This window comes from Hemitrygon akajei, chromosome 5 (assembly GCF_048418815.1).
Source record: "Hemitrygon akajei chromosome 5, sHemAka1.3, whole genome shotgun sequence".
Lineage (NCBI taxonomy): Eukaryota > Metazoa > Chordata > Chondrichthyes > Myliobatiformes > Dasyatidae > Hemitrygon > Hemitrygon akajei.
Genome location: NC_133128.1, coordinates 31,818,845 through 31,831,505, shown reverse-complemented (window position 1 = coordinate 31,831,505; position 12,661 = coordinate 31,818,845). Strand labels below are relative to the sequence as shown.

Here is a 12,661-nt window from a genome sequence, read left to right as displayed (position 1 = left end):
AGCTAGTGACTGGTCAGAATCACTAACGACTTTTACAATTCCACTAAAATCTGCTTTCCTGTGAAAAATATTTTCACAACAACATCATGATTGCTAATCCCTGCAGTGACATGGTGATTTACAACTAAAGCTGGATTGGACACAAAACAAGTCAAGTATGTTACTTCCTCTAACAGGGGTGTCAAACTCATTTTAGGTCACGGGCTGGATTGAGCAAAATGCAGCTTCATGCGGGCCGGATCAGTCGGACGCGTGCGAACGCAGCTTTCGTTGCCTCCGTTTTTTCAGCCTGCTCTCATGTGTCTCAGTCTCTGCTATAACTACAAAGTGCTTCACTTTACAAATTCCGTTTCTTATGAAGAAGACTGCCGAATAAACACTAAAAACCCTGAAAACCTGGTACCTGAATAAACTCTAAAAACCCTGAAAACCTGGTACCTGAATAAACTCAGCATTAGCCATATCATACGCCATAGGCGCTTCGATTACTGGGGCCAGCTTTAATAGTAATTAGATATTATCTCGCGGGCCAAAGATAATTCCACCGCGGGCCGGATTTGGCCCGCGGGCCTTGAGTTTGACATATATGCTCTAGTAGGATGTCTAACAATCTGTGTCAAATTAAAATCAGCTACAATATCAAGCATTAATTTACTGACTGCTACATAACTGCTCCCTTGGCGGACAATACTGCTGTTCCAATCCACACTAGGCAGATTAAAATCTCCAAAAAGCCAAATAGATGCTGATTGAGGGATTTTTGAAAGAGACAAATCCAGTTCCTTTAAATAATCAACATCAGAGGAGCATACACCGGTTTTAGGCCTTTAACATGAATACTAATCCACTTTATTTCACAATTTGAATCTAGGGTATTTTCTTCAGTAACTATGATCACGCTCTCCAGCGGGTTCACACATCCAGATAGTTCACCGGGACACAACGAACTACAATAAATTCAGTGGGATCCCCACACCCTCCAAAGGGTTTATAGGGGTCTTCTAGTCACTGGAATCCTCCCTCCCCGTATCTCCAAAGGTTTCACTGAGAAACTACGAAACCATCTACAGGATCCTTCGGGTTATTCTACCATAATTACTAAGAGTAAGTTGTTACTGTTGCCGGAAGTAAGTTCTGTTCTAAACGGCAACGCATCAGATGTTCTATAGGTCAGTTGTGGAGAGCGCCCTCTTCTTTGTGGTGGCGTGTTGGGGAGGAAGCATTAAGAAGAGGGACGCCTCACGTCTTAATAAGCTGGTAAGGAAGGCGGGCTCTGTCGTGGGCAAAGTACTGGAGAGTTTAACATTGGTAGCTGAGCGAAGGGCGCTGAGTAGGCTACGGTCAATTATGGATAACTCTGAACATCCTCTACATAGCACCATCCAGAGACAGAGAAGCAGTTTCAGCGACAGGTTACTATCGATACAATGCTCCTCAGACAGGATGAAGAGGTCAATACTCCCCAATGCCATTAGGCTTTACAATTCTACCGCCAGGACTTAAGAACTTTTTAAAAGCTATTATTAATGCTTTTTGAGATAGTGATTTAGATGCATATCATATTTTTTACTGAGTTAAGTATTGTATGTAATTAGTTTTGCTACAACAAGTGTATGGGACATTGGAAAAAAAGTTGAATTTCCCCATGGGGATGAATAAAGTATCTATCTATCTATCTATTGGATTTTAAACACTGAGCGGATCATGTGGTCCAATAACCTTCAGATCTACTCGCAGTGGCTGGCGGTACCTGTAGTCCTTCTGGCAGAGCGACTACAAATCCTGATGCTGGCGGTACCTGCAGTCCTTACTGAGAGAGGACTACAAATCCCGAGCAGCAGCAGCGCGTCGCTCTCTTCCGGGGCGTGACAGACTCTGGGGGTAGAAGGAGGGAAGATAGAGGTTCTCTCTTTGTGCATTTACAGAACTTACTACATGTCTGACAACATGCCAGGAGCGATGACAAGTAAGTTATTCGAAAACTTTAACTATAGATGCTGACCATTGCTTTTATTTTGTTATGCCCATAAATTGGAAGTTATTCTGCACAGAATGGCGTTCTTAGGTGCTGCGCACTTTCACGTCAATCAGATTCGTTAATTTTTAAATAAGGGTAACCTTGCAATCATTTGGGTTAAACTATGCAAATACAAACTGACCTGATTTCGAACAGTATCTTAAATTGGTTAATTATAGTTTAAAGTTTTTTTTTATGGGCGGAATTAGTCGTCGTAATTCGAGTGCACATTCTTGCTGTACTTCGGCTTGTTGAGGTTGTCTTGGTGGTGTCAATCCGTCTTTTATGTCTTTCTGGTGATAGTTACAGGGAGATTTTAGGTGGCTGGTATCACAGTTGCTGGTGCACCCTATAGTTTTTAGAGAATGAGTGAGGTAAGGGGTGGAGAGGAGAAATATTACGGGGTATCCATGGATTATAGAGAATGAATGAGACGGGTAGAGAAGAAAGATAAATTATTACTGGCGTAGTATTAGAAAATGGATGAAATAGGGTTGGAGAGGAGAAATAAAGTGGTTCTGGGGTACCCATGGATTATAGAGAATGGGTGAGATAGCGGTAGAGAGGAGAAGTTGCGAAATAAAGTAATGTCTTTTGTGTGTCCTTGCTTAAACGAAACTGCCAGTTTCGCTAGGCTTGCAGTCCATGAAGCCACCCCCTCCTCTTCTGTCCAAGAATACCAGATAAAAATTGCAGAAGTGCAGTGACATCTTATGCAATATCAAGTGCAATATGCTTGATATCTGCCAAGGTCTCTCCATACACTACTTGAGTCACGGCTACTTCCAGAATCTATTTTGGGCTGACTAACTTTTCAAAGCTACTTGGCGCCCTCTCCCCCTTCTCTCTTTTTCCATTCCCCATTCTGTCTCCCCTCCCACCTGCCCAACTCCTCTCTCTGGTGCTCCTTCTCCCATGGTCTGCACCCCTCTCCAATCAGATTGCTTCTTCTTCAGCCCTTCCCCCCCCCCTTCTACCTATCACCTCCCATCTTCTTACTTCATCCCCCTCACCTATCGCCTGCCAGCTTGTACTCCTTCCCCTCCCTTCCACGTTCCTATTCTGGCTTCTTCACCGTTCCTTTCCGGTCCTGGTGAAGGGACTCAGCTCAAAACACCAACGGGCTATTTCTCTCCATGGTTTCATGCTGACGTGCTGAGTTACTTTGTGTGTGTGTGTGTTGCTGTGGCATGGGGCCAGGTGGTACTGCGTACCTTTCAATGACTTTTTGCTGTTTCTGTAGCGCCGTGACATCAGCATTTAAACTCGCTCCTAGTTCATGGTCATGGGGAGATTGAGCCATTGTCTTCACCCCAAGCACCAGGCCCACCCCTCTCATTCTACACCATTATGTGTTGAAGGTGACTATGAATAATGACCTATTCTGAGTACATTAGAAGCAAGAGGTTAGTAGAGGTCAGAGGGGTCATCTATGTGGGGAGCCAAGGGATATGAGTGAGATCACACTTGGAGTATTGTGTATATTCCTGCTACACAACAGGAAGGGTGTGGAAGTAATAGGGAGAGTGCAGAAGAGATTTCGCCAGCATGTTACCTGGAATTGAAGTTCTAGCTAAAAGGAGTTGGACAGATTTTATTATTCTCATTGGAACGTAGGGGGCTGAGGTGAAAAGTTATGAGGGGCATCAGTGGGACTGAATAGAGTAGACTAGAACAAGAGGTCACAGATATAATGTGAGCAGGGTAAAATTAACAAAGATTTTAGGGGAAAGTTCTTCACACTGATGGTGGTTGTTCATCTCGAGTGAGCCACTAGTGGAGGTGGTAGAGGCATTTGAACTGGTACTAGAATAGGAAAGATGAGGAAGAATATGAGTCTAATACAGTCAAATGGGATCAACATGAAAAGCAATTATAGTTGGCATGGGCGAGGTGCGCCTTAGAGAGATATCTTGGTTCTGTACGATCTTATGATTCTGAGTTAGCAACCAAACCAAAGCTTATTTGATCTAAGCAAAGCTCCCCAAAGCTGAAGGCCTTGTAATTCAAAAACTTTTACAGTACCTCCAGAATAGATGATAGCATAGTGTTTAGCAATTGCTTTAGAGCACCAGCTATCACAGGTCAGGGTTCAAACAAGTTTGAAAGAGCTTGTATGTTCTCCCCATGACTGTGTGGGTTTCCTCTGAGTGCTCCAGTTTCCTCCCACGTTCTGGAGATGGACTGTGTGGTTAGGGTTAGTAAGTCATGGGCATGCTACGTTGGCATCAAAAGTGTGGCAGCACTCAGTGCCCCAGCACAATCCTGGCAGATTTGATTTGACGCAAACAACGCATTCACTGTATGGTTCAACATTTCAATGCAGATGTGATAAATAAAGCTAATCTTTTCTTCACATCCACCTGTCCCATTCTCTATAACACCTGGGTGCAGCGGCAGTCGTGATACCAGTCATCTGAAACCTGCCATTAGAACCGTCATCGCTGTATGGCCCTGTATTACTGCCCTTCAGTGAACACCAACTCTCTTACACCCATTATGTCTGCACACATACAGTCCCTAATTCTGGCATTCCTTCCCGAGTTTCAATCTCATCAAATGGCACGGAAACGGGTCTTTCAGCCCAGCTCATTCACACTGACCACTGGGCACGCTTCCGTATTCACCCCATTACCTAGCACTTGGTCTATAGCCCTCGATGGCTGAGGATTTCAGTGTTCATCAGGACAACCCATCTTCAGCCACTCTCTCAGCCGAGGTGTTCAGGTACACACTACTCTTGGGGTGAAGAAGATCTCCCTAATATCCCCTCTGATTTTCCTCCCCTTCACCCTAAACCTACGTCCACTAGTTTTATTTATTAATGAAATGGGCACAGTCCACCCTATTTATATCTCTGGTATTTTTGAATATACTCCAGTCTTTTCTCCTGTTAACCTCCCCTGTTCCAGCAAGAGCAGATCTAGTTTCCTCAATTTCCTCAATCTCCTCAGAACTGAACTGCTCCATCCCAGGCAATGTACTGGTAAATCTCCAGTGGCGTCAAATCCTTCCTGGAGCTTGGTGACCAGAACTGTATGCATTACTCCAGCTGAGGTGCAAGTTGATACGTTTTATACGGTTAGAGCATAATGACCCTAACCCTAACCCTGTATTCCGTGCCCCATCTAATGAAGGTCAATATGCCTTCCTAACCTCAGCACAACACTTCACAGTACCGGCGACCCAGGTTCAATTCTCGCTACTGTCTGTAAGGAGTTTGTACATTCTCCCCGTCACCGTGTGGGTTTCCTCCGGGTGCTCTGGTTTCCTCCCACAGTCCAAAGGGGTGCCGAATGATTGATGAATGAGGCATTGTAAATTGTCATGGGGGCGAGGCGGTCACAGAGTCTGGATTAAATTGCGGGATTGCTGAGCTGTAAAGGCAGGAAGGGCCTATTCTGCACTGTATCTCAGGAAATAAATCGATTTTTAAAAAAAGTTTCCTTCCATATTGCCTTTTCACTTTGGAGCGATGGAGGATGAGAGATGACCTGATAGAGGTGTACAAGATGATGAGAGGCTTTGATCATGTGGATAGTCAGAGGCTTTTTCCCAGGGCTGAAATGGCAAACACGAGGGGGCATAGTTTTATGGTGCTTGGAAGTAGGCACAGAGGAGATGTCAGAGATTAAGTTTTTTACACAGAGTGGTGGGTGCGCGAAATGCACTGCCGGTGAAGGTGGTGGAGGCAGATACGATAGGGTCTTTTAAGAGACTCTTAGGGACGTGGAGCTTGGAAAACTAGAGGGCTATGCGGTAGGGAAATTCTAAGCAGTCTCCAGAGTAGGCTACATGGTCAGCATAACGTTGTGGGCTGAAGGGCCTGTAATGTGCTGCAGATTTCTGTATTCCATGTTCATATCTTCATCCAAGTCATTCACATCAGAATCAGAATCAGGTTTATTATCACCGGCATGTGCCGTGAAATTTGTTAACTTAGCAGCAGCAGTTCAATGCAGTATATAATAAAGAGAAGAGAAAAAAAATCAATTACAGTATATGTATATTGAATTGATTAGCCCTGTGTGCTATTTGTAACATATGTTGCAAATAGCAAGGTCCCAGCACCCATCCTTGTGGGAGACTACTAGCCTCTGGAATCTAAATGCAAGAAACAATTCTCCACCGTCAACCTGTGTCTCATTCTACCGAGCCAGTTTTGGATCCAGTTTGCCAACTTGCCCTGGATTCCTTGGGCCCTAACCTTTTTGAACCAGGCTTCCATGTGCTACTTGTCAAAGGCTGTACTGTAGTTCATGTAAATGACACCTACTGCCCTGTTCTCCTCGATATGCTTTGTTACCTCTTCAAAGAATCCAGTCAAATTTGTCATGCAGGATGTGCCCTTGACAAAGGCGTGTTGGCTGTTTCTGATTAACCCCTTGTCTTTTCAATTGATCGTTAATCCTCACCCTCAAAACTTTTTCCAATATCTTCCTTACTCTGCTGCTAGGCTAATGGGCCTATAGATACCAGGCTTTTCCTTGCTGCCTTCCTTGAATCCCTCTATTTCTTTCTCCCCCTCTTAGAACTTCCTTCAAGTTTTCCCTTTAATCAAGCTTCTACTATCTGTTCTTTCACCGAGAATTAATTGTCTCTATGAAATATCTTGGGAGATTGTTCTCTGTGTTAGGCAGGCTTTATCAGTGTAGTTTTTTGTTAATGCAGGACTGTGCAAAAGTCTTCAGCATATAACCATATAACAATTACAGCACGGAAATTGGCCATCTCGGCCCTTCTAGTCCGTGCCAAACGCTTACTCTCACCTAGTCCCACCTACCTGCACTCAGCCCATAACCCTCCATTCCTTTCCTGTCCATATACCTATCCAATTTTGCTTTAAATGACAATACCGAACCTGCCTCTACCACTTCTACTGGAAGCTCATTCCACACAGCTACCACTCTCTGAGTAAAGAAATTCCCCCTCATGTTACCCTTAAACTTTTGCCCCCTAAGCCTCAACTCATGTCCTCTTGTTTGAATCTCCCCTACTCTCAATGGAAAAAGCCTATCCACGTCAACTCTATCTATCCCCCTCATAATTTTAAATACCTCTATCAAGTCCCCCCTCAACCTTCTACGCTCCAAAGAATAAAGACCTAACTTGTTCAACCTTTCCCTGTAACTTAGGTGCTGAAATCCAGGTAACATTCTAGTTAATCTTCTTTGTACTCTCTCTATTTTGTTGACATCTTTCCTATAATTCGGTGACCAGAACTGTACACAATACTCCAAATTCGGCCTTACCAATGCCTTGTACAATTTTAACATTACATCCCAAATCCTATACTCAATGCTCTGATTTATAAAGGCCAACATACCAAAAGCTTTCTTCACCGCCCTTTCCACATGAGATTCCACCTTCAGGGAACTAAGCACCATTATTCCTAGATCACTCTGTTATACCGCATTCTTCAATGCCCTATCATTTACCATGTATGTCCTATTTGGACGATTCCTACCAAAATGTAGCACCTCACACTTATCAGCATTAAACTCCATCTGCCATCGTTCAGCCCACTCTTCTAACTGGCCTAAATCTCTCTGCAAGCTTTGAAAACCTACTTCATTATCCACAACACTACCTACCTTAGTATCATCTGCATACTTACTAATCCAATTTACCACCCCATCATCCAGATCATTAATGTATATGACAAACAACACTGGACCCAAAACAGATCCCTGAGGCACACCGCTAGTCACCGGCCTCCAACCTGGCAAACAGTTATCCACCACTACTCTCTGGCATCTCCCATCTAGCCACTGTTGAATCCATTTTACTACTTCAATATTAATACCTAACGATTGAACCTTCCTAACTAACCTTCCGTGCGGAATCTTGTCAAAGGCCTTACTGAAGTCCATATAGACAACATCCACTGCTTTACCCTCGTCAACTTTCCTTGTAACCTCTTCAAAAAATTCAATAAGATTTGTCAAACATGACCTTCCATGCACAAATCCATGTTGACTGTTCCTAATCAGACCCTGTCTATCCAGTTAATTATACATACCATCTCTGAGAATACTTTCCATTAAGCTACCCACTACTGACGTCAAACTGACAGGCCTATAATTGCTAGGTTTACTCTCAGAACCCTTTTTAAACAGTGGAACCGCATGAGCAATACGCCAATCCTTCAGCACCATCCCCGTTTCTAATGACATTTGAAATATTTCTGTCAGAGCCCCTGCTATTTCTACACTAACCTCCTTCAAGGTCTTAGGGAATATCCTGTCAGGACCCGGAGATTTATCCACTTTTATGGTCCTTAAAAGCACCAGTACTTCCTCCTCTTTAATTGTCATTGTTTCCGTAACTTCCCTATTTGTTTCCCTTACCTTACACAATTCAATATCCTTCTCTTTAGTGAATACCGAAGAAAAGAAATTATTCAAAATCTCCCCCATCTCTTTCGGCTCCACACATAGCTGTCCACTCTGATTCTCTAAGGGACCAATTTTATCCCTCACTATCCTTTTGCTATTAATATAACTGTAGAAACCCTTCGGATTTATTTTCACCTTACTTGCCAAAGCAACCTCGTATCTTCTTTTAGCTTTTCTAATTTCTTTCTTAAGATTCTTCTTACATTCTTTATATTCTTCGAGCACCTCATTTACTCCATGCTGCCTATATTTATTGAAGATATCTCTCTTTTTCCTAACCAAGTTTCCAATATCCCTTGAAAACCATGGCTCTCTCAAACTTTTAACCTTTCCTTTCAACCTAACAGGAACATAAAGATTTTGTACTCTCAAAATTTCACCTTTAAATAACCGCCATTTCTCTATTACATCCTTCCCATAAAACAAATTGTCCCAATTCACTCCTTCTAAATCCTTTCGTGTCGCCTCAAAGTTAGCCTTTCTCCAATCAAAAATCTCAACCCTGGGTCCAGTCCTATCCTTCTCCATAATTATATTGAAACTAATGGCATTGTGATCACTGGACCCGAAGTGCTCCCCAACACATACCTCTGTCACCAGACCTATTTCATTCCCTCACAGAAGATCAAACACTGCCCCTTCTCTAGTTCTATATACTGTATATAGCTTGGGAGCCTAAGATTTTTACACAGTACTGTAGTCATTTTATGTATTGCCGCAAGGAAAAAACACATTTCATGACATGTGAGTGATGATAAACCTGATTCCGATATTCTCTATTGTGGACTGAGAGTGGGAAGGGGGCAGGGAGAGGGGAATCATGATTGGGAGAAGGGGACGGGAGAGGGGAGGGACTGGGAAGCACCAGAGAGACATTCTGTAATGATCAATAAACCAATTGTTTGGAATGAAATGTCTCAGGGCTGGGGTGTTTCTTCCCCTCACCACCCCCCCCCCCCTTTCTCTGCCACCTGTCCCTCCCTCACCATTCCCAACATCCTTCGCTCCCGCCAGATTTGCTCTCCTCTCCACGTTGACAAATACAACATGGTGCAAAAGTCTCATATGTCACTAGAGTGCATAAGACTTGTGTAAGATACTGTATCTAAGAAAATATGTGATGGCATTGGAGAGGTAGCAGAGAAGGTTCATGTAAATGATTCTGGGAATGAAAGGGTTAATGTACAAGGAGCGTTTGATGGCTCTGAGTCTGCAGTCAATGGTGTTGAGAAGAATGAGGGGATTTCTCATTGAAACCTATCGAATTTTGAAAGGCCTAAGTAGAGCGGAAATGATGTTTCCTGTATTGGGGGAGTCTCCTCATTGCTTTGTGCTTGGTTCGGGTTGCAATATTCAATCGTTTCTAGACACTTCACAGAACCATAATCAAGCAAAATATAATAGATGTGAAGCCAGAGGGTAGAGCAGCAGAAACCCACACAATCACAGGGAGAACTTACAAACTCCTTACAGGCTGCGGTGGGAATTGAACCCTGATCGCTGATCAGCACTGGAACAGCATACGTTCAGGTTTTTTTTAGTTCCAGCTATTATTTTGGGGCAGCACCTAAATATTTGTATGAGCCACTGCAATGATTGATATTAGTGACTGATAGGCAAGTAGGATTTGTTGGATGTTATGACATCAGTCTGAATGGCAATTAATTTTTGAATGACCTTATTAAATTTTATGGGTTTAAATAATTACAAACCCAGCCTTTAACAGCTGACTTAAGAGCTTGTTGCTGATATGATTTAACATTGCAGCTCATCCATTCACAGTGTGAACAACATCATGATACATTTGCTGGTAATTGTACAAAAAGAAATGCCTCTGATATGCAGTGATGCGATGCCACAAGTTGTTAAAAGTTGGTCTTTTCTGAATTAGTGCTGTAACTGAAAATCACAGCCTAATCTCCCCAGTTCCCTGACCAGCAACAACCAAGCTCCAATTGTAGTAAGCCTTTGTTTATTTCAGTTCCTGGCCTGGGGTTGAGCAAACCAACCTAAGCTGGATATTATGCACAATATAACATTGGTATCTTTATGAAACACTATCAAAATCGAGGGTAATTTCTCAGATTGAAAAAGTGCAGCTTTCATTGGTGAAACAGTAGGTGGATGTAGTTAATTTGAATTTTTGGAAGGTTTTTGTTAAGATCTGACAAAAGGAATTTGGTTGGTCCACAAGATTAGAGCACATTAAAATCAGGGGAATTACTGACACGGATTGGGAATAAGTTGTTGGACAGAAAGAGTGGGAACAAGCAGTTAGTTGTCAGATGGGCATGATGTAACTGGCGGAGTGAAGTGCTTGATCCCAACTACATTTTTTATTGAGAGATACAGCACTCGTTATGCAGTGAGCCCGTGCTGCCAGATCACACCGACGTGACAAAATCGACCTACTAACCCGTGCGCCTGTGGAATGTGGGAACGGAGCGCATGGTGGAACCCAGCTTACTCACAAGGAGAACGCGGTGGAACTGAACCCAGGTTACTGGCGCTGTAGCGATTCAGGAACAGCATCTGCCCTTCTGCCATCTAATTTCTAAATGGACATTGAACCCATGAACACTACCTCACTACTTTTTTATTTAAGTTATTTTGCACTACTTTTATTTATTTAATAGACGTACATATTTAATGTAACTCAGTTTTTTCTCTATACTATTTAGTATTTCATTGTACCGCTGCTGTAAGGTTAACAAATTTTGATGACATATGCCGATGATATTAAAACTGATTCTGTAACTAATTGCCACACTACCGTGCCCCCCTCCCCATTCTCAGTCTTCATCAACTATTTGGCTGAGAGGACCAAATGTCATATTTTCAGTTTTGCTCATCAAAACTTTAGAGCATAGAGAACGTGTACAAAAACAAATGGATAGGCTGAGTGAATAGGTCAGAAAGTGCAGGTGGAATATCATGTGGGAAAAGATGTGAGATAATCCAGTTCGATACACGCAGCAGAAAAGCAGGATGTTGTTAACTGGTAAGAGATTAGGCAGCATTGATCTTCAAAGGAAGCCAGGTCTGTTTGTACGAAGTCACAGGCTAGCAAGCAAGTAGGAGGGCAGACAAGAAGTCAACCTTACAATGAGAGGATTTGAATACTGGGGTAAGGAAGTTTTATTGCAATCGCATAGGGCCTTTGTGAGCAAGTTCTAGGCAAGAAGACACGGTTTCAGAATAAAGGATAATTTGTTTAGATTGGATTAGTTTATTACCCTATACGCCAGGGTGCAGCAACATTCCTCGTTTACATGAACCTCAGAGAAAGCAGTACACATGGAGAATTGAGATGAGGAGAAATTTCCACACTCACTCTGGTAAGTGTTTGGAATTCTGTATTCCAGAGGACTACAGAGGCTCAAAATGAGGTTTGCTAGATTTCTCCACAGAAAGGAAATGAAGGGAGATGGGGATAAAACTGGAAGATGGCGGAGGAAGATGATGACCCGTGAATAGTGGAGGATGCCCAAAGCACAGGTGGCCCATTCCTGCCCCCTTTCCTAACATTCTCGTGTGGCAACGATTCAGAGAAAGTTGGCAATTCTAGTGGCGCAGATTCGTTAAGGGCACATCATTTATTAACAGATGTTTGATGTCTGGTTTTTTGTTCCTAGAATTCCGACTGGCCCTGGTCCAGCTCATGGTTTCACCCCTGAAAGCCAATAACCTCAGTAGAGTCGGGCAGTTTGTGAAAGAAGCAGCCGTGAAGGGAGCAAAGGTTGTTGCACTCCCTGTAAGTAATGGAAGTAAAATCACTGTTCCCATTCCACCCATTAGAGAGTCGGGTCATAGAAAAGTGCAGCACAGAGTGCCACACACCATTGCATAATTTAATCCTTACCATCAGTGACAACATAACTCGCATTGGTCTGAAGTGAGAATATTTGCTTATTGTAGAGAATGTTTTCACTAACCTACACAACAGGTAAGGTTTATAGCTACATTGATGAGTTAAGGTCCTGGCTCTTGTAAGCCTTTAGTGGGCCAGATGCCATTTTCCCACTTCATCTTGTATACGAATGGAAAGTTTAATAAAATGAGGGCTAATGTTTAATGTTATGGAAATGCCACCGAAAATAATTCAATCCATGAGCTGAAACTGTTCATAGACTGAGGTTTTCTTTTGAGCATAATGGCATCCTCAGATTTACCCTCGTTATATCATCCTCTTCCGCAAGTACATTGCAGTGGCTTTGAACAAAATTCAGATAATGATTGCTTGTCT

General features: G+C 42.9%; 1 protein-coding gene across 1 annotated transcript in view; it reads left to right on the top strand.

The window, feature by feature from the left end:
• The first annotated feature begins 1,834 nt into the window (after positions 1-1,834).
• nit2 (nitrilase family, member 2) overlaps positions 1,835-12,661 on the top strand; it is a 32,428-nt gene continuing 21,601 nt past the window's right edge. The window contains exons 1-2 of the mRNA XM_073045137.1: positions 1,835-1,966; positions 12,051-12,169. Of these exons, the coding sequence (XP_072901238.1) occupies positions 1,936-1,966; positions 12,051-12,169 (150 nt within the window). The 5' untranslated portion in view covers positions 1,835-1,935. The remainder of the gene's footprint in view (positions 1,967-12,050; positions 12,170-12,661) is intronic.